The 27,630-nt window shown below is 42.2% G+C and overlaps 1 protein-coding gene across 1 annotated transcript in view; it reads right to left on the bottom strand.

Moving 5' to 3' along the window:
• Positions 1-27,630, bottom strand: part of PRKCB (protein kinase C beta) — a 323,981-nt gene that overhangs the window by 141,100 nt on the left and 155,251 nt on the right. The window contains exon 3 of the mRNA XM_073636508.1: positions 21,522-21,604. Coding sequence (XP_073492609.1) covers positions 21,522-21,604 — 83 coding nt within the window. The remainder of the gene's footprint in view (positions 1-21,521; positions 21,605-27,630) is intronic.

Raw genomic sequence — 27,630 nt, 5'->3', positions numbered from 1 at the left:
GATAATTCATATAGTGACAAAATTGCCATGAAATGTATTCCATACAGCTTGCCTGCTTTTGAACTTCTGGATGGAGAATTCAGTTGCCTGCACTCATTTACATTTTCAACTCAATCCAGCAGGCCTGTCAGATGTAAAATGTATACCTCGGACAAGAAGACCAATTCAAAGTTCTGTCAACGTTGTTCAAACTACTGCTTCTCATCCAGTATTACTTGTACCCTAAGGGTACCTCTGGAAGGTTCAGGGTGGCCTTTTTTTTTTTTTTTTTTTGACATTTTGGAATCCAGGAAATAAACCTTATATACTGTAAAATTAGTCTTGGTACATATTTGTATTATTAGATGAATTTTCACACTCGGGGTCGCTGCTAGTAGGTTAACTGGTTCCAGTCTAATTTGGCCCTAGTATGCATGTACAAATTGGCTCCACACTTACATCATATTCTGCATGCTGTTCTCAAGCTTGGCCAAATGAAAAGGGTTGAGAAAAGACCTTCTGACCCACCTTGTAAAAAATGTGTCCTGGCAATTAGCTGTGAGACACGGCCCTATTCAAAAGCAATGGGATTCTGCGGACTCCCACAGCTAATGGCAGCCGCTTGCATGTAATAACTATGTGGCCATTACCTGCATGTGATCGGCCCTGGACACAGACGGTCTGCCTTGCCTTTTACATACACACACAGGGCCACTTTATTATTAGGTACACCTTGCTAGTACCGGGTTGGATCCCCTTTTGCCTTCAGAACTGCCTTAATTCTTCATGACATATATTCAACAAGGTGTTGGAAACGTTCCTCAGAGATTTTGGTCCATATTGATATGATAGCATCACACAGTTACTGCAGATTTGTCGGCTGCCCATACTCAGGAAGGATGTACTGGAAATGGAACGAGTACAAAGAAGGGCAACAAAGCTAATAAAGGGTCTGGAGGATCTTAGTTATGAGGAAAGGTTGCGAGCACTGAACTTATTCTTTCTGGAGAAGAGACGCTTGAGAGGGGATATGATTTCAATATACAAATACCGTACTGGTGACCCCACAATAGAAATAAAACTTTTTCGCAGAAGAGAGTTTAACAAGACTCGCGGCCACTCATTACAATTAGAAGAAAAGAGGTTTAACCTCAAACTATGTAGAGGGTTCTTTACTGTAAGAGCGGCAAGGATGTGGAATTCCCTTCCACAGGCGGTGGTCTCATCGGGGAGCATCGATAGCTTCAAGAAACTATTAGATAAGCACCTGAATGACCACAACATACAGGGATATATAATGTAATACTGACACATAATCACACACATAGGTTGGACTTGATGGACTTGTGTCTTTTTTCAACCTCACCTACTATGTAACTATGTAACATGATGCAATCTGGAATAGGAATGGGAGATGCAATCAGAAGATGGGTAGTCATGAAGGGATGGACATGGTCAGCAACAATACTCAGGTAGGCCGTGGTGTTTAAGCGATGCTCAATTGGTACTAAGGGGCCCAAAGTGTGCCAAGAAAATATCCCCCAAACCATTACACCACCAGCACCAGCCTGAACCATTCATAACAAGGCAGGATGGATCCATGCTTTCATGTTGTTTACGCCAAATTCTGACCCGACCATGTGAATGTTGCAGCTGAAATTGGGACCCATCAGACCAGACAACGTTTTTCCAATCTTTTATTGTTCAATTTTGGTGAGCCTGTGCAAATTGTAGCCTCAGTTTACTGTTTTTAGCTCACAGGAGTGGCACCCGGTGTGGCCTTCTACCAAGCAATTGAACAGATGTGCCTAATAAAGTGGCCGGTGAGTGTATATGGTCATCTTTGGCTTTATAAAGCCATTCTGCTTACAGTCACGGACCAGGATGCTCCTGGGGAACGAATGTGCAATGACATTGATATGTAAATCAGGCCTGTGTGTGTCGCTTTCACAGCAGAACATAGGAGAATGCACAGAGCTGGCTGAGGCATGGATGATGAAGGGTTACTATAGCTGGATGCAGATGAGGATGTTCTGATAGACTGTCAGGCAGAGCTGCGGATTCTGCTGTGCTGTAGTCCTAAAAGCTCCTTAGTGCTTTAAACACTTCTAAGAGACTTGCAGGCTCACAGAGCACATTAAGTATGAATGGCACCAGATTTCTTTGCACCGGTGTTCCCAAATCAGCCAACTTCTGAATGGCTCAGCGACCTAAGAACCAGTCACAGAGCGGGGCTCAAATCGCATTCACCATCTGTGGGACTCAATCCCATAAACTCTTGTTACAATGGTCACAGAAATGTCACAATGGTATTAAAAGAAAATCAAATCACTTCTAAAATATCTTATTCATCGATCTAATGCAGCAAAGTGTTTATTTACCAAAAAAACGTTATTTAGAGATCCATTAAATGTGAGATGGATCTACGATGTTCAATTCAAGACAGCTAACCCTTATAATGCCGCGTACACACGACCGGACTTTCCGGCAGAAAAGGTCAGACGGGATCATTTCATCGGACATTCTGATTGTGTGCTGGCTACATCGGACTTTTTCTTTCGAAAATTCTGACAGACCTAGAAACAGAACATGTTTTAAATCATTCCGACGGAATCAATTCCTATCGGGAAAACCGTTCGTCTGTATGCTAGTCCGACAGGACCAAAAACGACGCAAGGGCAGCTATTGGCTATTGAACTTCCTTTTTCTAGTCCCGTCGTACGTGTTGTACGTCACCGCGTTCTAAACGATCGGATTTTGGTGTGATCGTGTGTGCGCAAGTCTGTTTCAGCGGAACTCCTTCAAAACTCTGTCAGAAAAACCGTCAGTTTATTCTGACGGAAAAAACGGTCGTGTGTACGCGGCATAAGAGTTCCTACATTCCTCACAAAAAAAGCCTCATCAACAAGCTAAAAAAACTTTCAAGAGGAAGTAAACTCGCTCAATCAACACACTATTCGTAATCCTTATGCTGCTAGCATTAATAAACAGATAGGAAGGCGTATTATACTTGATTTTCTTGTTTTAACCTTTTATTTTGACATTTGTTCAGTTGCTTCCTGGTTTCTGATCTAGGCCAAAATGATGTCGTACATTCCAGGAGTCTCCATATGCTTTTTTTTTTTTTTTCTTCTGGAGGAAGGAATTGCTCAGCTAAGCACACCGTCCTGCCAGTGTTCCGTCACAATGGGCGACCCGTCACAGTTACTCGATTAGGTAACAGAAGTGACATTCCATCATTACACTGCGATGGCCATCTTTGTACACCCCGCACTTTGCTGCAGTCAGCCTACAGCCTACGGACATCTTTTTACACCCAGCCAAGTCTTGCATTTCACAATTATTTTTACCAGTAAACTGCGCTTTCTATAGCGAAATACAGTATTTTGAAATACGTCAGACTGTTTTCATGGTGAATTTTAAAAGCAGTGGTGTTCTGTCAGATTAGCAAACCTGTCAGATCAGCAGGCTTCCCGATGCTTTTAAAATTCAACATGAAAACATTTCACTATATAAGCGCAATTTACTGGCAGAAATAAGTGTGAAACGCAAGCCTCGGCTGGGTGTAAAAAGATGTCCGCTGCTGCCTTCTGACTGCAGGCTTACCGCGGACGAGTGCGGGGTGTAGCAAGATGGCCGTTGTGGTGTTGTGACGGAATGTCTCTTCCGTTACCTATTCTGATGGGTTGCCATTTTTGACGGAACACCTGCATATCTGAGCTAAGGGCAGATGGATTCCACAAAGTAAATGCTAAATGAATAATTTGCTCTTACTCAAGATGCCTGAGGCCTGAAATGCTAAGTGATTTCTCAACAAAATAAAGCATGGAGACATGGATGGATGAGTTTACTTTGAATGATAAAAATGAATCAAATAGTGTTTTCAGTTTTTGGTACAGTTTAAATTCCGCATTAACTACTCAGCCTGTCCAAACGTCCTAACTTAAAGTGGATCTATCACTCAAACATGCCGCTGAGCTAATGCTATATTGACAATCTTCTGGGGGTGAATCACTAAAACCTTCCAAAATGGCTGAGGTACTAACCCCTCCCTCTAGTGCTGCTCACATAAAGCCCAGTCACTTCCTCATGTGATCCTGGGGTAAAATAAAGGAGTTCAGATTGGCTCAGCCAATTGGCTCAGCAACACATGGAAATTTTATTTTTTTTTTAATTTGCTTAAAAGGAGTCAACGTTATATATTGCTGTTAAGAATCTGTTTTTCACTACTTCTATGTAATATTTGTTTTACAAATAGAAAAAATAATACATGACAAAGGATTCTCAGTGCACTACGCAAAAGCTAAATGAACAGCACAACAAAGCAAAGACTGTTTTTTCAAGTCCCTTTGATTGAAATCTCACCCAACTGATAAGTGATGAGCAGGTGCTCTAATGACTCATGACCTACTGAATGGAGAAAAGGCTACATAATATTTATATGCAATCATTTCGTTGTTTCCCTCTCCAGCAGTACATACATTTAGGTCCATATATTTGTACACGGGCATCATTTTCATACTTTTGGCTCCCACCAGAATAAAATTAAAATGAAACAATCCAAATGAGTTTGAAGTGCAGACTTTCAGCTTTAATTCAAGGGGTTGTACATAAATATCAAGTACAAACTTTAGGAACTGCAAGCATTTTTATACACAGTACCCCCTTATTTTCAAGGGGCTCAGATGTAATTGGACAAATATAATCATACATAAAATGTTCATTTTTAATATTTTGTTGAGAATCCTTTACTGGCAATGACTGCCTGAAGTTTGGAAACCCATGGACATTACCAAAGACTGGGTTTCCTCCTTTCTGATGCTTTGCCAGGCTCTAACTGCAGCCGTCTTCAGTTGTTCTTTGTTTGTGGGTCTTTCTGCCTTTAGTTTTGATATCAGTAGGTGAAATGCATGCTCAATTGGGTTGAGATCAGGTGATGGACTTGGCCATTGCAGAATATTCCACTTCTTTTCCTTCAACAGCTCCTGGGTTGCTTTTGCAGTGTGTTTTGGATCATTGTCCATCTGTACTGTCCAATCAACTTTGCTGCATTTGGCTGAATCTGGTCTGACAGTATATCTCTAAACACTGCAGAATTCATCCAGCTGCTTCTGTCTGTCACATCATCAATAAACATCAATGATCCAGTGACACTGGAAGCCATGCATGCCCATGCCATCACACCGCCTCCACCATGTTTTACAGATGATTTTGTGTGCTTTGGATTATGAGCTGTTCTCCAAGCCTTCTCCACACTCTTTTCTTCCTACCATTGTGGTACAGATTAATCTTAATTTCATCCATCCAAAGAATGCTTTTCCAGAACTGATCTGGCTTTTTTAAATGCTTTTTGGCAAAGTCTAATCTGGCTTTTCTATTCTTCAGGCTTATGAATGGTTTGCACCTTGTAGTGAACCCTCTGTATTTGCTCTTGTGAAGTCTTCTCTTGACGATTGTAGACTTTGACAATGATAAGCAAACCTCATGCAGAGTGTCCTTTACTTGCCTGGAAGTTCTGAATAGGCTTTTCTTTACCATAGAGAGGATCCTGTGACCATCCACCACTGTTGTCTTCGTGGACATCCGGGCCTTTTTATGTTGCTGAGCTCACCAGTGTGTTCTTCTTTCCTCAGAATGTACCAAACTGTTGATTTGGACACTCCTAATGTTGCTGCTATCTCTCTCTGATGGATTTGTCTTGTTTTTGAAGCCATTTAATAGCATGTTTCACTTACATTGACTGCTTTTTTTGAACGCATGATGTAGGTTCACAGCAATAGATTCCAAATGCAAATACCACACTTAGAATCAACTCCAGACCTTTTACCTGCTTAATTGATGAATAAATAACAAAGGAGTAGCCCACACCTGGCCATGAAACAGCTTTTGATTTAATTGTTCAATTACTTTTGTTCCCTTGAAAAAAGGGAGGATGGCTGTTCTTAAAGCGGGGGTTCCCATTTAAAAAAAAAAAAATTAAAAGTCAGCAGCTACAAATACTGCAGCTGCTGACTTTTAATCGGACACTTGTCTCAGGGTCCAGCGATGCGGGGGATCGAAGCCCCACTTGTCCCCCCCTCCGCTTGGCGGCGCCAGCATTTTAACTATGGGCACCCACCCACTGCGCCTGCGCAAGCTGTCAGTGGCCCCGCAATCATCTGGGACCAGTCATGTGTCCCAGATGATTGACAATAGGGAGGGTGGAGAGGTGATCTCCCTTCCTGCGCCGAGGGAAGTGACGTCAGGAGCCCAGGCACCAAAGGAGGCAGAGTACGAGGGACCCCCTAGCAACAGGCATTTAGAGGCGAGTTAAAAAAAAAAATTTTTCTCCAAATGTTTATTTTTTTTAAGCACATTACTAATTTTTTTTTTTTTGGGGGGTGGAACTCCACTTTAAGAGCTGTAATTCCTAAACCCTTCCTCCGATTTGGATGTACATACCCTCAAATTAAACCTGAGAGTGCGCACTTTCAGCTCATATCCATTATAAAACTATAGCTTGAATATGTTTTGGTAAATACCTTAAAAAAACTAAAATTGTGCCTGTGTCCAAATTTATATGGACTGAACTGTACATAATGTACCATACCTTTATTCGCCTCAAGGCTACATTCAGCTACTGGGAGTGAAGCAGATACCAGGTACTTCCAGGTATGGCATGTGACTTTCTGCTCTTCCTCTCATATGGACCTCACGTGCGCATAGTGATTGGCTTGGTGATGTCACATGGGAGTGGGGTGAGAGTCCTCAGCCTTGAGTAAGCTCTCAATAGACTCTGAGCTTACACACAAGCTTCCTGGTAGAAGGGAAGGAAGCTAGAAGGCGAGCATAAAACCAATCCTGAAGCTTTCCCCTGCTTGGCAAAGCTCAGGCTTGCTTTATACTCATCCAGCAACTTCTAAATTGAAGCAGGAAGGGATTTTTTTGTACAGCTCACTCAAGATAATGAAATTCCTGAAAAGGAAGAGGTTCTATGAGATGAAAGGGATATGCCACACAAGAAAATGCTCGAGGATATCTGCAACTGGCCAGAAATTTATTGTCATGTTGGAATGCACAGAAAAGAGATTATGTAAAACAGGCTTTATGATGGAGCACTGATTTATGCCTAAATGGAGTAGCATGCATATTAATACATAATCTGACGTATGTGGAACAACTTTGTGTTAATGAGACACATTACTAAGTAACGAGAAGTGAAACCTTCCCATCTTCCATTCTGCTCTCTATTTTTACTGTCAGGGCAGAGACTGCACTTCTCCAATTTTTCGCTCTTGTAATAAGTACGTTTCCATGGCAAGTGATTCTAGTTCTGGCGGGAAGAAGACAGTACGTGTCGCTAAGGGATTTCACAGGAACACAGCACCTCTAGCACTATGGATCTCTGTATTGTTTCTAGAATAGCCTAATTCATATATGGCTTTACTTATAGAATCTCAATATATCAACAGCAGAGAAAGGCAATTATGCATTATTCTGTGAAGTCAATGTGCAGAGAGGAAACCGAGTTAAACCAGGGGTGGGCAGATAACGAATGAGCCCCTGGCATAGGGTTAGATACACAGTTTTTGGTTGTTCAAAGTTTTGTGTGATTCTGCACAGATGAGACGACTCTGCTGAACAGAACAGGAAGGTCCTGGACCTCCATAGTAGCAGAAGCGTGGCTTGGTCCTGGGCACACACTGCCACACTTCTGATAACAATGAAGGAAGAAAAACACACAGAGTCATCTCACTGCTCATTCTTTCCTCTTCTGGTCATCAAATGTGCATTGCAGCAGTGCCCGATTGGCTGTTAGCGCTCCCCAACCCAGTCTAAATTTTGCTGTACAGTGCATTAGGAGAGGCTTAAAGTGGTTCTTCACCTTAATGCATTCTGTGTATTAAAGTGAAAAACCTTCTGTGCTACGGCTCCTAACCCCCCCCCCCTTTTTCTTACCGGAGCCCGATCCAATCCAAAGATATGCACAAGAGCAGCGGCTCCCGCCGCTGTCTTCCTCCTCATTGGGGAGATTGATTGCAGCGGGAGTCATTGATTACAAAAAGTCCCATATGTGATTTTTTTTTTTTTTTTGGTGACAGGCTCTCTTTAATGAGACATGCAGGGTCTAAAAGACCCTACATGTCCCCCGTGCTCCACTGAATGTAAGGCAATGCATATCGCATTGCCTTACATTCTTTCCCAGTGTTCTATCAGATTAGCGAACCTGTCAGATTAGCGAACGGGCATGACGTACCGTCAGCTGCACATACGTTCCACCGCGACCAGGTTTGCTAATCTGACAGAACACCTGCAGTCAGAAGGTAGCAGCATACATCTTACTACACCTAAGAAGTGAAAAAAAAAAATCAAAAAAAGAACTGTGCTTGTGATAAATTATGATCAAAAATTACAGCTACACCACTCTAGTGAGATATTATCACAAAACAGAATATAAAATAAAATAAGTGTGTTGCGCTAAATGAAAACAGAGATAGAAAACAAAACATCAAGGTGAGTCCAAGAGTCAGTGACATGAAAAGTGAACAAATTCTTGACATCATCAAGTGCTTACACCTCGTGCACAAACCACCACCAATAATAAAGGTGTGCTCTTACCAGAGAGCATTGACCCCCTAGTACGGGGAGGTCAACAAGGGCTCTTGTGTCTAGGATACTCCGATTTCTTTAAGAGATCCACATGGGGTATATGCAGGTAATATCGCTTCAAACAGCCAGTGGGAGAAACAACGACTTCTCTCAATCCAATCGTAGCACCAGCATCAAATATATAAAGTTTTTTTTATCAGCAACAGGATCTGCACCTTTATCCCCTCCTCCAAAAGCAAAGTTTGTCTCCAATTGAAGCAGATGTTGTATGAAAGGTTCGGGGTGAAGAAATACAGCCTTCCACCCTTGGACTTTTCCACATATGACTACAATACCAGGAATTGGAGTATCCTAGACACAAGAACCCTTGTTGACCTCCCGTAATAGGGGGTCAATGCTCTCTGGTAAGAGAACACCTTTATTATTGGTGGTGGTTCGTGCACGAGGTGTAAGCAAGCAGTTGATAGTCAAAAATTTCTTCACGTTTCATGTCACTTTGGTGACTCTTGGACTCACCTTGATGGTTTTTTTTTGTGTTTGTTTTTGGTTTCTGTTTTCATTTCACGCAACACACTTATTTTACCTTACTACACCCAGCTATGTCTTGAATTTCAGAGTAATTTTTGCAGTAAAGTGAGCGTATATAAATATAGTATATTGACATTTGTGATGCGGTTTTGATGTTACATTTTGAAAAGGAGCTGGACGCCAGCCTTGATGGCCGGGGAAACTGTCAACGTGGACCCGGAAATGACGTCACACGTCACGTCTGGGTCAACAACTAGAAGGGGAGGAGAGCAGGCCTTTGTGCGCAGAAGCTCTGGACCTGAAGCCATGCACCATATCTGGGAATGCATAAATTCTCATAGGAATGGGCACAAAAGTCATTCTTGCCTGGGAGAGAAATGCAAAAAGGACTTTTGCATGTGAGAAGGGGAGGGGGGAGAAGGCAGGACAGTACGACAGGTACGCTGTGGTCTCAGGGCAATATGACAGGTCCACTTTAAGCATCTCACATTTTGAAGCTGCATAGCATACACAAAAAGTGCAACGTAAGCCACCATGCCCTTTATTTGCTTGGGCCAGTTTACCTTTGTTGGAGTACAGGTCTGCTTTATGTAGTGCTCCTATATTTACTTGGGCATTAACATTAACACACAAAAAGGTATCAGTTTGCTCTTGAGACATTTTGAGACTTGAATCAAGTTTCAAAATGTCATAAGAGCAAATTATTTTCCATTAGTTCTATTTTGCGTTGAATACTTGTCTGGATGGAGTATTCTTCACGAGTGTGTGTAACCTGACCAAAACCAGAGAGGACATCAGAGATCGGAAAATCTACAAATATTTATCAGACATTGCAAGCCAACAGATACGTAGGTCTGTTCAGGAAAACCCTCCATGTCACTCTTCTCCTAATGTCAGGAGATGTGATTACCTCTTCAGTTACACACGGTTTGCTCTCTCGCTGTAATCCAAGTGGTGTTTTATCTGACAACCATTATTGTGTTACATCTTTAGAGGCCCCTGGTGTCAGCCTGTTTAACTGCAGGTCTCCATTATATAAATGACCTTACAGCTTGATTTCAGAGATTAAAGGAGACAAAACAAGTCTTTTAACAGTCATTTAGAATGAACAATGCTTGGTTTTAAGAATGAAATGTCTACATTGTAATGGACAACTAAATCCCAATCAACGATACACAGCTAATTTTTATGTGAGCCTTGGGTTTATTTATCAAGGCTATGCATGGGGCAACAATAATGTACAAAGTCCATAGTACCAGATTTAAAGAGATAATAAAGTCAAGAAAAAGATTACCGTCAGCCCTCTGTTTTACCAAGGTATACTACACAGTGTAAATGTTTGTATAAAATGATGCCTCTAAATACCTTATCTGTTCAGTCACGTGACCTCCCACCGCTCTCCTCTCCCAACCTAAGGACTACAGCGGGAGGGGCTGAGATCCCCCTCTGATGCCAGCCAGGGGTCATGTGACCACTGTGCTGGGCGCTCAGCCACTCCCGGTGTAGCCCATAGATTGGGAGAGGAGAGCGGCGGGAGGTCACGTGACTGAACAGATAAGGTATTTAGAGGCATTATTTTATACAAACACTTACACTGTGTAGTATACTTGGTAAAACAGAGGGCTGGCAGTAATCTTTTTCTTGACTTTATAACCTCTTTAAATCTGGTACTATGGACTTTGTACATTGTAAAACAGAGGGACTGGCAGTAATCCTTCTTTGACTTTACTGCCAGCTGCTAATAGCGTCAGGAGGGGATCGCTCACACACAGGAGCTGACAGGCAGGGAGGGAGGGGGAGAGGTGGGAGAGAGGAGAGACTGCAGGATGACGGAGGCGGGTAAACTGACCACAGTATCATGGATCAACAGCCATGATTAGAGTAGGCAGTTTACATAGGGGGGACACAGGCAGGATCAACAAGGTTTTTTTACAGCATAGAAAAGGGACAGATTAGATAGCACAAGCACTATGCTGTTTAACCTGCCATAAAGGAAAAAGGGTCCATTTTTTTTTTTTTTTTTTTTTTTTTTTAGGGTTACAACCTCTAACTTTCATTGTTTTGGAGCAGCTAGTGCAATGAAACTGATCTGATCCTCTGAAGACAACTAACCAAAAATGTTCTCGTTGGAAATTGTTTTTTTTTTTTTTTTTTTAATCAAACGATAGACTTCTGGCAAGAGAAGTGAGGAAATGCCAAAAATATCTGTGTCTGTAATTGGGTTAAAAAAAATGTCCAGAAGTGCCTGTATGCGACTTTGGAATAAAAATAGAAATGTGTCCCCAATTCCGCTCTTCACAGAGGAAGTAATACCAAGGGCATTTTATTCCAGATTTTGTGATAATGCCCCAAGAAAAGCTAAGCAAAAACTAAACATTGAGGGTCCATGCACACTGGGCTTAAAGTGGTTCTAAAGGCAGGTTTTTTATCTTCAGGCATTCTATGCCTGAAGATAAAAAACCTGTGTGCAGCAGCCCCCCTCGGTCCCCTAATACTTACCTGAGCCCCATCTCGATCCAGCAATGTTGCACAAGAGCCTCAGCTGTTCTCATTGGCTGGCCACTATCTCCTCATTGGCTCCTGCTGCTGTCAAAGTCAGTGAGCCAATGAGGAGATAGTGGGGGCAGGGTCAAGCCATGGCTCCATGTCCGAATGGACACACAGAGCAGCGGATCAGATCGGGTGCACCCCATAGCAAGCGGTTTGCTGTGGGAGCACTCGGCAGGAGGGAGGAGCCAGGAGCGCTGAAGAGGGATCCGAGAAGAGGAGGATCGGGGCTGCTCTGTGCCAAACCACTGCAGCAGAGCAGGCAAGTATGACATGTTTGTTATTTTTAAACAAAACAAACAAGACTTTAGTACCACTTTTAAAAACCGGCAGTTCCCTTGGCAAAAAAAAAAGCAAACACTCATATAGAGAGTTTTTGTACATGTGTTTAAAGTGGTTGTAAACTGTTTTGTTTGACTTCTACCTATAGGTAAGCCTAGAATAAGGCCTTTAGGTAGTGGAAATATCTCCTAAACATTTGTCGTTTAGGAGATATTTCACTTGTAGTGAAATGTCGTCATCGGCGCACGCGCTGTGAAGAAAAGGACCTGCGTGTCGTTTCTTCCCCAGCATGTGCCGTGACTGACGGCTCCCGCACGCATGCAAAGTCCGTATTTGCATGGGATACTCCTGATCCATGTTGGATGTACGTTTTGAGGACCTGGACACGCATGCTGTCACCCTGCAAGTCTGGTATGGCCAATGGCACACTGGCGATCCTGTCCTTAGTGCAGCAAAACTGCTCCCAAATATCCCTACGTCAATTCTTAGATGACCAAATAGGCAAGGCATTGATCCCTCACCAATGGATAATGTCACTCACCAGCAACAGTATCACTTCGATCTTTTGGCCAGAAAGAGAGTAATAATAATAGTGTTGCGTTTCTTAGCAAATTCTGTTGCTGGAAAGTTGTCACCAGTGACTGAACAGCTAGGGCGCCATGGCCATATAGCAAGTTCATAATGGCTTTGCTTCAAACTGGCACCGGGTACAATACACTTTACAGTCTGGCAAGACATCAATGTAGCACTCTGGAATGGATCTACAGAGAATATTCCCAGACCTCGTAAGTGGTTGCTGCTGTCCATTTTGGGTCTTTGGATATTTTTATGCTCTCAGTTGTTGGACAAATCTCTTACTTAAAAATTACAAATTAAAATGTTCCTTGCCAAAATTTACAGAGGATGCAAACAGGATGGAAAACCACTGCAATCCGTTATAAGCAAATAGAATGCGCCTTACAGGGTGTGTTAAAGTTAAATGAAATAAAAAAAAAAAAAAAAAAAAAAAAAGTTTTGAATAGATTGGGGAAGGATAAGAACTCCTGTTGGGTATTAACTGATATCCGGGGCTTCGTCAGAGATTTACCCCACTTCCATCTGTCACCATGAGAAAGGGGACCAAAACGTCATGTAACTGTGCATCTCTTTGCATTTTGAAGCTCATTCTTGCATATATGACCTCAGTAACATATTGAACAGTTGGAGTGCTGGCTTTTTGTTACAAATAAACTAAAAACTGACAGACGTTCTAGGCTTCTCCTATTCTATTAAAGAAAAGCATTAATATTTTTCTCTCTCTGCTGCGGTAGGAAAGTTCCTTTCACTTCTGGTCTGCTAAAATGTTGTCAGCAGGACAAAAAGTGGGGGGGGACATTTCTCCAACGAAGACCCAGATAGCAGTTAAACTATGACAGGGGTTCTAATACATCCCCACTATCAAAAACTAGTGGGGATGTATTAGATGTATTGGGGCCTCACTTTTCATACAACACTTTCCTCACTACAGAATCACCACCCGCAGCCATTAACAGTATGGACATACTAGTCATTGGGGATTCCTGTGTGTGCTTGGCCCTTTCCCTCCCTCGTTTGAGCTCCTCCCTCAGCTCCCGGACCTGACATAGCTGGTGGCCCTGTGACCGTGCACCTCATGGAGTTCATACCTCGTCGGCATGTGAGTATCCATTTAGGGTAGTGGCGTTCCTGCCCCCCCTACATGCATAGTTACTGTGTCTCCTTTTTCACCATGTATATTTATTTTATCCATTAGATTAGCCTTCCTTTTTCTTTTGTCCTTAGATATTGGTGCCTAATTGCCCATGAAGAGTGTTTTGATACACGAAACGCGTCGGACTTACGACATTCACCCAATAATCATTTCCCCTCTCACTGGGTCTACCAATCCTAAAGTTTTATCCATTTACTTTGTGATATTATGTATTTCATGGACATTTTTACCTTTTATACCATTCGCTCTGCACCTGTTTTTTTTTAGGGGTTTGTTATGTATGTTTACAATGTACCAATTAGGGTGTATCTGTATATGATGTAACAGTCAACCCATATTGGGGTCACCATTATGTCATTATCTTACTATGTACCAATAAATGGCTTGTTTTTTCATGGTGACTGACCCACTGGCCTCATTTGCCCGCCTCACTCAAAGTCCCAACCTTCCCGTTTTTCTGTATGCATAGGGATGGAGACTCGCGTCTCACTCAAAGTCCCAACTTCGCCTCTTCAAAACTATCAAAAACTAAGAAAAAATACGTGGCTGGACATACACCTTAACCCAGTGGTCATCAACCCTGTCCTCAGGGCCCACTAACAGGCCAGGTTTTATGTATTACCTTGGGGAGATGCAGACTAGAATACTGCAATCACTGAGCAGCCAATCATATCACCTGTGATGTATTTCAGTTATCTTGCAAACCTGGCCTGTTAGTGGGCCCTGAGGACAGGGTTGATGATCACTGCCTTAACCCTCTACACAATAGTGACAGACTCTTGCCTGCTTGCAAATAGTGAGCCATCAGGATACAGGCTTAGAATAATCTGTTTTATGAGATGAATCACAAGGTTCTAAAAAGTATTCTCCATCTTTTGGCCAGCAGCGTTCTATTATGGAGTCCCTATGCCCATAGCACAGAATTCAATAGGTGGCAACAGTAACATATGAATGGTTATCAGCAGTGTTACATGCCTTGTGAGCAAGTATGAAAATTAAGGTGAAGTGCTAAAGATAAGTTCTAAGCACTCAATTCTACCAGTCAGCAATAGTCACTAAAACCAGCTTCCTAAAGCACAATAAAAACTGAAATCTCAAGTTATAAACTATTAGGGTCAAAATAACAGGACAAGGCAGGTAATGAATAAATCCACTGTAGAATGGATTGGTAGTGGCAGTGGATTGGTAGTGGCAGTGGATTGCTTGCGCCCCCCCCCCCCCAAAAAAAAACAAAACACCGGCCGCCACTGCTTCCCACCATCCTTTTATAGTAAGTCAGTTGGGTCATGGGCGGCACCTCCGGGTCGGTCAGTAGGTCAGGGCCCCGCACTTACCCCATCTTACAGGCAGCGCTCCAGGCGGCGGCTTCCTCCTGGAAAGCCAAGGCGGCCTCCTCTATGTCTCCCCCCTCCTCCTCCTGGCCAATAGGATCAGATCACCTTTCGGCCAATCAGGTGACGAGTCTCAGGACCCGCTTCCTGATTGGCCAGGAGGAGAATCTGTGCGACAATAGCGAATATCCATTCGCTATTGTCACACAACTGGGTGGGCTTCGGGCTCAGTGCTCTGCGCCCCGAACCCACCCTTTTCTGAAGCCTTTTAGAGCTTCTGGCTCTTATGTGCTTAAAAAAAACCAAAAACACCCGATTGGAATCCATGCATCTGATGCCATATAGATCAGGGGGCCGGACGCATGGATGGGGGGCAGCACCCATGTGCCCCTAATAGACGGACCACAACTGGTGGGGAGTTCACACTATAAATACATATTTAACCAAGTAATATAGAAATGCAGTTTCCCTTTTATCCACTAGAGGGCGCAAAGAACTTTCTTGAAACCAGCAGCAGCACATGTAGGTAAAGATTCAATCACAGGCTGTGACTCTAGGCTCCAAGGAGATCATTCAGAAAGATTAGATCTGCTGAACAATTCAACAGCTTTTAAATGTTCAATAATAAAACCTTACAGAATCAGGTCTCTCAGGAACGATATCAGCGTAAAAGGTACAATACATTAAACTTTACTGCTGCTGTTATGTGAAGTGTTATGTTAAGTGCAAGCTAAAACCATACATCACCATAAAGTCTTAGAAATAGGCCTCATGCACACTGGACGTTATAAAAAAAGCCAGTAGCGTTAGCGGTAGCTGTAGAATGAGTTTTGCAGCGTTTTTGCAGTAATGTTTTTCAGCATTTTTTAGGGGTTTTTTTTTTTTTTTTTACGAAATTATACTCCCACAAAAGCTTATGGCTCAAAAACGCTGATAAATGCAGAAAAGCCACCACATTTTTAAGCTTTTTTCAGTTAGAGCGTTTTTACAGCTGAAAAACTCATCACAAAACCCACTAGTTCTGTGTTTTTTTTTCCAGCCAGAAAATGCCCCTGCCAAAAACATCTGAAGCCAAAAACAGCAGCTGTAAAAACATCCAGTGTGCATGAGGCCTTAGTATACAATGAAAGTCAAACATGCACAATGAAAAAAAAAAGTCAAATATAGCATGCATGCAAAGCATAATAGCTTACGGTGCAATCCGAAAAGTATTCACAGCGCTGCACTTTTTCCACATTTTGTCATGTTACAGCCTTATTCCAAAATGGATTAATTATTTTCCTCAAAATTCTACAAACATTACCCCATAATGACAACATGAAATACGTTTGTTTAAAATCTTTGCTAATTAATTAAAAATAAAAAACAAAAATCACATGTACATAAGTATTCACAGCCTTTGCCATGACACTCAAAATTGAGCTCTGGTGAATTCTGTTTCTACTGATCATCCTTGAGATGTTTCTACAACTTGATTGGTGTCCACCTGTGGTAAATTCATTAGATTGGACATGATTTGGAAAGGCACACACCTTTCAATAAGGTCCCACAGTTAACAGTGCATGTCGGAGCACAAACCAAGCCATGAAGTCCAAGGAATTGTCTGTAGACCTCCGAGACAGCATTGCATCAAGGCACAGATCTGGGAAAGGGTACAGAAAAATGTTGCCAACATTGAAGTTCCCAATAAGCACAGCGCCTTTATCATCTGTGAATGGAAGAAGTTTGAAACCATCAGGATTCTTCCAAGAGTGGGCCAAACTGAGCAATTGGGGGAGAAGGGCCTTAGTTAGGGAGGCGACCAAGAACCTGACGGTCACTCTGACAGATTCCAACGTTTCTCTGTGGAGAGAGGAGAACCTTCCAGAAGAACATCCATCTCTGCAGCACTCCACCAATCAGGCTTGTATGGTAGAATGGCCAGACGGAAGCCACTTCTCAGTAAAAAGCACATGACAGCCCAAATGGAGTTTGCCAAAAGGCACATGAAGGACTAAGAAAATGAGAAACAAAATTCTATGGTTTGATGAAACAAAGATTAAATTCTTTGGCCTGAATGGCAAGCATCATGTCTGGAGGAAACCAGGCACCACTCATCAACTGACCAATACCATCCCTACAGTGAAGCATGGTGGTGGCAGCATCATGTTTTTCAGCGGCAGGAACTGGGACACTAGTCAGGATTGAGGGAAAGATGAATGCAGCAATGTACAGAGACATCCTTGATGAAAACTTGCTGCAGAGAGCTCTGGACCTCAGACTGGGGTGAAGGTTCTTCTTCCAATAGGACAATGACCCCAAGCACACAGCTGAGATAACAAAGGAGTGACTACAGGACAACTCTGAACGTCCTTGAGTTGCCTATGCAGAGCTCAGACTTGAACCTGAACATCTCTGGAAAGACCTGAAAATGGCTGTGCGCCGACGCTACCCATCCACCTGACCAAGCTTGAGAGGTCCTGCCAAGAAGAACGGGTGAAACTGCCCAAAAACAGGTGTGCCAAGCTTGTAGCATCATACTCAAAAAGACTTGAGGCTGTAATTGGTGCCAAATGTGCTTCAACAAAGTATTGAGCAAAGGCTGTGAATACTTATGTAGATGGGATTTTTTGTGCTTTTTATTTTTAATAAATTTTGCAAAGATTTTAAACAAACTTCTTAAATGTTGTCATGGGGTATTGTTTGGATTACATTATTTTCCTCAAAATTCTACATTTTGGAATAAGGAATAACAAAATGTGGAAAAAGTGAAGCACTGTGATTACTTTAGAACATAAAACAACTGAATAATGGGATTTTAAAAAGGTGCTGAGTCCCCCTTAAGGAATAACATCTGACAAAGTGATATAAAAATATATTTATTTTAATATATTTAAAATTGTGTCTATAATAAAAAAAAAAAAAATAGACATTAAGTGCAAAAAAACATGGACAGCAATCTCTAAATACCAAACAAACTTTCAGATGCACTTTATGTTTGGTATTAATTTGACATGATTTACCATGCATCCACATTGCATACCCAGTGATTTGCATGTCTGAAACCCAGAATAGGATTTGCTGTGTTTACAGAAGCTCTTGTACCAAAATGGCATGTAAACACTGTTCAACAGGTCTACATAAAAACTCAAACACTGTGTTCCAGATCTTTGGGAAATGCTTCACAAGGTCATTGATCACAGTAGGACTTGGCATTCCCTGCATGGTAGCCATCCCAAAAGCGAAAAAATATTCTCTATATGAAACTGTTCTCATTACAGTGACCACCCACTAGAATGGTGAGAGATCTGTGAGAGTCCCCTGCTGTGGTTTCTGATGGACCGAGCAATGACTACATGAGATTCTGAATATGTAGTGGAGTGTGTGTGTGATGGAGATTCAAACAGAGCCAAGAAGAGAGACTTTCAAAGAGATTCTAGAAGAAATAATAAAATATGTATTTGGCACTAGCATGATTCAAAATGTTTATCCAAGTGTCCCTGACATTAGAGAATTCTCTTTCAGTTAAAACTTCATGTAATCTTTCTTCAAGTCTTAGCTTTCTCCCTGCCAACAGTAAACACTAAACAAGCTGCAAGTCACTAAATGTCAATGTAAACTGCCAACACACACATGTGCAAAACACAATATAAGAACATCCTAGAACCAACCAACCAGGATCTGTTCACTGCTTACAGAGCACCTTGCAAAAAAAAAAAAGACAATCTGACTAGGACAAAGAGCTTCCTCATGTGGACTCCTCCCCATCCTTTTGTCCAAAAACGGTCAGGATGTTTAGTTGCAACAGTCTGCAATGAAATTGCACATACAGGGCTGCCTTGAAGGAGGCTACCATCAGCCCCTACACCCTCACATGCAGAAGCGAATTGAGGAGCATTCCAGGGACCTCAACTCCCTCACCCTGGATCGAAGGGTCTGAAGCTTTTCCCGGGAAAGTAAAATTCCAGCCAAGGCTGTGTCCAGGACGAGGCCCAGATATTCCAGTGAATGCAAAGGCTCCAGGGTGGATTTCTGGAGACTGAGGGCCCCAGTTGAAGTTTTGCAGGACTTGCACTGTTTGCTGCACATTGACCCTGAGGCCCGCTTTCTATTGCTTAGTAGATTGTCCAGATAGCGCAGAATGGGGATCCCTTTGGCTCACCGAAGAGCCAAAACCGAGGCCAGTGCCTCACTTTGTTAACAAAAGTGGTTGACTATTGCATTAAATGATCAATAGGGAGATTTGAGAGGCGGGGGGGATGGGGCCAATCATCATTGTAAAAGAAAACCTTTTTACATCAGAAGCTACATTGGATTAACACAGCTTGGTGACTGATTTAAAAAGTAACCAGTTGCATGCACCACATACACCCAAAAAACATCATTGCAGTGTACAGGGCATGGGTAGTAAACCTGGTCCCTTCTGCACTGCTGCCACTCACCCCTTGCACTTGCCCGCAACTCCCTGCTGTAAAAATGACAGCTAAAAAAGCTGCTGCTGTCAAAAACCAATCATCTGAAGAAGCTTGTATAAACACTGCTCAGATAGGAGACCGATATACAAAGTAACTGTTACTTTTGTATTTCACTTGCATATGCTGTCATTTCAAGCAATATGCATGTATTTTTTTTCTGATTATACACATTTGTTTTTATTCGTTTTACTTGTTATTTTTTTTTAGTGTTGCAATAAAAAAGTGCAAATTTGGAAATACAATCCTTCATTTTTGCAAATAACTTTGCATTGCTTTGTGTGCAATCCATGGACAAAAGTAGTATGTTTTGTAAGATAACAAAACCAAAAGAAGACCTTACTATGTGCAATATACTGTATTTATTGGCGTATAACACGCACTTTTTCACCCTGCAAATCGGTTGCAAATAGTGTGTGCGTGTTATACGCCGATACTGCAATTTTGGCTTCCTCGGAGAGAACGGGGAGGGGGGTGGGACGAGCGCCGTCAGATTACATACAGCGAGAATCTCCTGTTTACACAGCGGCCCCTGTAATAGGAAGTCCCGTCTCCTGGGCCAGCATTGGACCAGTGTTCTGTCTATCATAGAATCTGGTCCAGGAGGCGGGACTTTGTATTAAAGTGGCCGCTGAGTAAACAAGAGATTCTCCCTGTATGTAATCTGATGGCGCTCATCCCGCCCCCTTCCTGAGATGGGCATTGATCAAGCTGCATTGATGGGCAATTGTGAAGCTGCAGATGGGCATTGATCAAGCTGCATTGATGGGCAATTTTGAGGCTGCAGATGGACATTGATCAGGCTGCATTGATGGGCACTGACCCTTATTTTGCTTCAAAGTTCTTCATTTAAAATTAAAGTTTTTTTCCTGAAACTTCCCTTTTAAAATGAAGGTGCGTGTTATACGCCTGTGCGTGTTATATGCCGATAAATACGGTATATATAACCTTGTTATCTTACATAATGACACTTGCAGAAAAAAACAAGTCCATAGCAGAAATGTCAAAGCTGTTCTGGTCTATAGAGGGTGTACAGGAGTAAGCACTAAGGTGGTTAAAGTGCATGTCACTGCTAATATTTAAAAAAATGCAGCACACCCTCTATGATTAAAGCAGAAGTACAGCCAAAGCTCGTTTGGCTGTACTCCTCCTGTGGATCACAGGAGTGCAGTCCATTCTGCACTCCTGTGACCTGTTTTCAGCAGGCTGAAGCCCGCTCTTGGCTGATGCCACAGAGCTGGAACAGGCGTGGGCAAGATCGCGACAATGAAGTCGGGATCCACCCGCATGCCTGGACCGGTAGCCGGCTCAGCCTCTCAACGAGGCACTGAGAACCTGAGCCAGCCCCTCCACAGCCCAGCGTTTCAGTGAGCGAGGAAGGGGGCACAGCAGAGAGCCAGTGACTGTCAGTCACCGGCTCTCTGCTCAGGGAGCTCTGAGAACCAAGCGATCAGCAATGTTTGATCGCTCGGTTCTCAGTGTTAGTCGGCAGTGCTGTATCCACCTAGGTAAGTAGAAGTATAAATTGGCCCTAGTATGTGTACTGTACATACGTATGAATGTGAGTTTGTGCTCCTTCATGGCAGGGACTGATGTGAATATACAATATACAGTATATGTAAAAGCACTGCGTAAATTGATGGTGCTATACAAGTACCTGTAAAAAAATAAATGTGTCAATCCTCTTCTTTTAGAGATTTAAAGGCTATCTCCACCTCTTGCACCATGTTAAACACCAGTCACTTCTGTGAATGAATAGACTACAAGTCCCATCTGCCACTGCTTCAGATGGACTTGTAATTCCCAAATGAAAAACAAGTTCAGTCATCACTGCACTCGTAGCCTATTGATACTTCCTCCAGCAATCTAACTGAAAGTTTGGACCTTGGTACAGACAGGGACGAGGAGGAAGGGTCTGCAGCAGCCTGTACATTGGCCCACTATGCACTGATCGTGTTTGTAATGTTTTGCAGGCTCAGTATTTTTTTTTGTAAAAGGTAGAATTCGATTTTAGGTTTATGGAAGAATTACCCGTCTGCACTCAAGGTCAAAAGATAAGGACTAGGATTGTGGAACAATACTCACATCAGATGCGGGTCCTTTGTCAGCCCCAGGACAGGAGAAGGTAACAAATTCATGGCAGCGCTTGTGTACCACAAAGCAGCAAACTGTGGAGAGAAACAAAAGATCAGCTCAAAAGCTCATAAAGATCTACTTTAGATAATAACATTATATTTTAAAATGTTATCAGCATTGCAGCAACAGAGGTAAGTGACCGCTACTGGATGACACGCCACCCTCACCCTCTGCCCCTGACTTCAGTCGAAGGACGCCTTATTTTATTCATTTTGTGCTTACAGAATCATTATCATTGGTGGTGTATTCAGGCTGGAAAGCGCTTTGAAAACTGAAGCCCTGGCAGGTGTAAAATCCCACCAATTATTGTATTTATGTACTAAAAGGTGATCTCCAGTCTTCCCTTCGGCCTTGCACATTTGTATGGACTTCTCTCCTGTACTGAAAATTCTTACTCTGATTTCACTGCACACTGGGAGATTCTCCCAGTGTGCATTAGAAACTGCAGCAAGCCAGATCAAGCCTGCCTCATTTCCGAAGAGGAAGACATCCAGCAACATCTAGTCCTTCTTACCAGTCTTTACCCTCCTTGGCCCACCCCTTTCATTCAATGGATTTCAGTTCTTTCAATCATGGAGGTTCAGCATCATATGTAGGCGTTACTTAGAGCAGCCTGCATGCAAAATGCAATTGGACCAGAAACTCTCACTCCTCTGGGCTGACATCCACCCAACAAAGTATTTTGATATATGTTATTACCTCTTGTATCTCTTGACCTTCCCTCTTAGATTGTAAGCTCTAAGGAGCAGGGCCCTCTGATTCCCACTGTATCAAAGTGTATTGTATTTGTACTGTCTACCCTCAAGTTGTAAAGCGCTATGTAAACTGTTGGCGCTATATAAATCCTGTATAGTAATAATAATAATAATAATAATAATAAAAATGTACGACTCCTTCCAAGGGCACACCCACTGCTTTCAGAGGAGAGGCAGGGTGCTGCAGGCTTTTCAGAAGCTATGTACTCCCACCAGCCATAAACTGCCTGCATTGCAGCAATAAATGTAATGGAAGTGTAAAGTTTTTACTTAAAAATGTACATGTTGTCTGGGGGAGGACCAAGAAAAGGTAAAATTAACGCAGGGGAGATTTACTAAAACTGGTGAATGTAGAATCTGGTGCAGCTCTGCATAGTAACCAATCAGCTTCTAAGTTTTCTTGTCAAAACTTAATTGAAGAAGCTGAAGTTAGAAGCGGATTGGTTACCATGCACAGCTGCACCAGATCCCATGTGCACTGGTTTTAGTGAATCGGCCCCTTTATGTAACCGAATTTGACTTGACATCAGTTTCATGCTGTAGTATCTATATCATTCAAGTTAATAGAAAGGGCAGAGCCAAAAGAAAATCAGGCTTGGCTGCATGTACATGTGCTGACAGTGAGAGAGAGAACAGTGAGTAGAGGGATGTGATCAGGTTCTATTGTTTAACTGCAAAAAAGTAGTTTTAGGTCACCATCCTGGCTGCGCAGATCTAAGGACTGGATGGACAAAAATCCTTTGGCAGGTAAAGCAGCCCCTTTATGTGCTTCAAATAGTGTTCTGCACCGCCAGTGCAAGCTGCCAAAGTGGTTGCAATTTTCAGCTGGTGTTCAGGGGATGTCGGTATATATTATTATATACATACACACACACACATACACACACACACACACACACACACACACACACACACACACACACATATATACATACATACACATAGTGCCTAGAAAAAGTATTTATACGCCTTGAAATTTTCCACATTTTGTCATGTTACAACCAAAAATGTAAATTTATTTCATTGGGATTTTATGGGATAGACCAGTGATGGCGAACCTTGGCACCCCAGATGTTTTGGAACTACATTTCCCATGAGGCTCATTCACTCTGCAGTGTAGTTGAGCATCATGGGAAATGTAGTTCCAAAACATCTGGGGTGCCAAGGTTTTGCCATCACTGTGATAGACCAGCACAAGGTGGCACATAGTTACGTGGAAGAAAAATGATAAATGGTTTTCAAATTGTTTACAAATAAATATGTTAAAAGTGTGCATTTGTATTCAGCCCCCGAGTCAATACTTTGTAGAACCGCCTTTCGCTGCAATTATAGCTGCAAATCTTTTTGGGGATGTCTCTACCAGCTTTACACATCTAGAGAGTGAAATTTTTGCCTCTGAACAGCATTTTTGCCACAGATTCTCAATTAGATTTAGGTCTGGACTTTGACTGGGCCATTCTAATACATGAAGATGCTTTGATTTAAACCATTCCATTGTAGCTCTGGCTGGATGTTTAGGGTCGTTGTCCTGCTGGAAGGTGAACCTCCATCCCAGTCTCAAGTCTTTTGCAGACTCCAACAGGTTTTCTTCTAAGATTGCCCTATATTTGGCTCCATGCATCTTCCCATCAACTCTGACCAACTTCTCTGTTCCTGCTGAAGAAAAGCATCCCCACAACATGATGCTGCCACCACCATGTTTCACGGTGGGGATGGTGTGTTCAGGGTGATGTGCAGTTAGTTTTCCCGCCACACACAGCGTTTTGCTTTTAGGTGAAAAAAGTTAAATTTTGGTCTTATCTGACCAGAGCACCTTCTCTTTGCAGTTTGTGAAAAGCCATGTGGGGGACACAGCAAACATGGGAGGACTTCTTAAGGCTTTCAACAATGGCTTTCTTCTTGCCACTCTTCCATAAAGACCAGATTTGTGGAGTACATGACTAACAGTTGTCCTGTGGACAAATTCTCTCACCTAAGCTGTGGATCTCTAAGTTACCATGGGCCTCTTGGCTGCTTCTCTGATTAATGCTCTCCTTGCCCGGCCTGTCAGTTTAGGTGGACGGCCATGTCTTGGTAGGTTTGCAGTTGTGCCATACTCTTTTCATTTTTGGATGATGGATTGAACAGTGCTTTGTGAGATGTTCAAAGCTTTAGATGTTTTTTTTTATAACCTAACCCTGCTTTAAACTTCTCCACAACTTTATCCCTGACCTGTCTGGTGTGTTCCTTGGCCTTCATGATGCAGTTTGTTCACAAATTTTCTCTAACAAACCTCTGAGGGATTCACAGAACAGCTGTATTTACACAGAGTAAATTACACACAGGTGGACTCTACTTATTAGGTGATTTCTGAAGGCAATTGGTTCCACTAGATTTCAGTTAGGGGGTATCAGAGTAAAAGGGGGCTGAATATAAATGCACACTACACTTGGTAAAAAAAAAAAAAAAAAAGAAAACCATTTATCATTTTTCTTGACCTTCACAATTATGTGCCACTTTGTATTGGTCTATCACATGAAATACCAATAAAATACATTTAAATTTTTGGTTGTAACATGATAAAATGTGGAAAATGTATAATATATATATATATATATATATATATATATATATATATATATGTATGTATGTATGTATGTATGTATGTATGTGTGTGCGTATATACACACACAAATAGTAAATATGACATTATTGTGAAAAGAAGTGTTGTGTAACTATAACCAGACAGGGACAATAGATGCTGTAATGTCAGATGTCGGCCACCTCGCAGCAGGGAATCCCAGCCCTGTGACAGCTTTGTCTCGCCGCCAAACCGTCCTCCCTGCTCACCTGCTGCATGAATTCATTACCATTTTGAAGAATTTTTTGGATGATTAGTGCAGACGAAGCTTCTCAGAAGTCAGCTGCCCCCCCGCCACCAGCTTGTGTTACACCCTCTCCTTGAAACCCTTTGAGGTTTAGTTTCAGACTTAATAATTGACGACAACATTAAATATACATCTACTTGTCACCTCCCGGCCTCTCTGGGGCACCTGGCAGAGTCAACAGCCGTGCTATCTTTTCTCTCGGGCTGCACAGAGAGATTAATTATTGTATCCTTACGAGGGACTGGGGCTAATGGCATGCCGCTGGCAGGCTGCAGTGGATGACAGCTCATCGGGGGAACCTCCAGCATCCCGCAGTCAAACTATTTGGCAATTCCAAACTCTCCAGATAAAGTTTTATTCATAAGCACACATATATTTACATATTTATTTAGCAGACTCGTTAGTGATCACACACTGAGAAGACGATACCTATATCAGCTTGGCTGTGGCAACAAAATCTCACTCCGGCTCCGAGAATTTTTTTTCTCAGCGATGTCCCCATTATTGTACATGAAATCCGAAAACTCTAGGAATATAATCTAAATACAAGAATTGTGTGTATTTTTCCCTGAATCTTGGTGTGCTTTGTGTATTTCTTCCAGATCTGTGCAGTAATCCAGAGTGACACTTTGTAATGAAGACCGCTCACTGTTGCTCTCTCCCCTTGTGCAGGGTGACTGGTCTGGTCTCCGCCCCCTCCTGTAGTTTTCTGCAGGCAGCCTGTAGTGAGCTGGCCTCCTGAGTCCCTCTTACAGTTATATTAAACCCAAAAGCAAACATATTGCAGCTTACTACTTAGATGTGATGGCTGCATTTATTTTCTTTCCTAGGCTTTCTTTCTTCTATTTTCACCTGGTGATCTTGCAAGTAATGCCTTGTACACACAATGAGATTATCGGACGAATGATTGTCCTTTTTTTCTCTTTTCATGTTAGTCTTATATCGAAAAGGAATACGTTACAAAGTTTCTCGTATGACAGAATACAACTTGGGAAGTGATGTAATGTTTTGTATTACAAACATACAAAGGTGCAGCGCTAGAAACTAACAAAAATTCTGAGAATTCAACACAAAGAGTACAATAAGTGTGCAGTCCAAAATAGAAAACCTTGGGAGAGATCCTTCACCAACAGATGCACACACACTGACTCTTACCATCCGGAGTGAACCACTACATACAGTGGTCAAATGCGCTTGTTACTGATTACAATCGGCCGAGCAACAGCACTCTTCTACCCTTAGACAGATTACACTTCATATGGTCCTCAATGGATATAACGTTCCGACATAGGTACAAAGACATTTCATAGTGTAGTATGTTCAGTAAAAAATGCTTTTAAAATCCAGCAAATACACTCACCAAAAGGTAAGATAAAACCTCACATGTATATCGATAGTCAACAGGGGAATGTTTCCAACCATCAAAATGGCCAAACTTCATGCGTGGCATTGTCACATGATCCTGCTCCACCCAGCCGGTTTTGTCATACAGACGTCAGCAGGGGCCTGCTTTTCTATACACACTATTCTTATATTGCGCTCAAAAACAAACCCATCATAAGTGAAAAAAACAAAACATGAAGTCCATAAAAAACTGAAAAAATGCTTCACACCTGGTGTGCAAACAGTGCAGAAAAAATGTTGCAGAAATTTTCAGGCGTACCAAGACACCCTCACATGTGTCCCCACTCACCAGATCACAACGACACCCAGCTTTTCAGTCTGGGGGTCAATACAGACTTGTAACGATATCCAAAGGATGGCAGGCAGATTCAATGATGGGACTTGATGACAAATACTTCTTCAAGATGATATCTCAGCCATAAAAACAGGTATCCAAAAGGAAAGAGATGGACTAATGGTGAAGTAAGCTAAAAACAGGCTTTATTGCGCATAAAAAATGCATACTTACAGACGTAAGTTAAAAGCAGGCATAAAATGAAGAAAATACAGCAAACACCGTTACTGGCGTTCTTTCCACGAGACCGGAAGTGACGTCAGTCGTGCCGGAAGTTGCGTCGCGTCAATGCATTTCACCCTCCCATAGGGCGTCAAAGGACCTTCAGGGCTTTGATGAATTGACTATTGTAGATAGTCCTACAAGCTGGAATCACTATGTGCCAATCTGGGCCTGCTGTATGCACATGTGGTGTTCCAATGGGGTGCTTAACCAGGGGTATGAGAACCAAATAATATGTGCTCTGCATGGGGTCCCTTCAGAGGCTATTAACCAGAGGTAACGATGTCTTTTAGTGTTATGGGAAATAAGTTTAAGGGATGGGATCCCTGAATTAAAAAAAAAAAAAAACACACCAAAGGTTTCTAAATATAACTGAACTTGGAAAAAAAAAATCCTGAAATCTTTTTATTAAATACAGATAACCCGAGTACATTATACAAACCACCTATATACTGCAGTACCACAAGCTAATACAC

Source organism: Aquarana catesbeiana, linkage group LG06 (assembly GCF_042186555.1).
Source record: "Aquarana catesbeiana isolate 2022-GZ linkage group LG06, ASM4218655v1, whole genome shotgun sequence".
In the NCBI taxonomy this organism is placed as follows: domain Eukaryota; kingdom Metazoa; phylum Chordata; class Amphibia; order Anura; family Ranidae; genus Aquarana; species Aquarana catesbeiana.
Note: the sequence above shows the minus strand (reverse complement) of the source record. Positions and strands in the feature narration are given on the sequence as shown.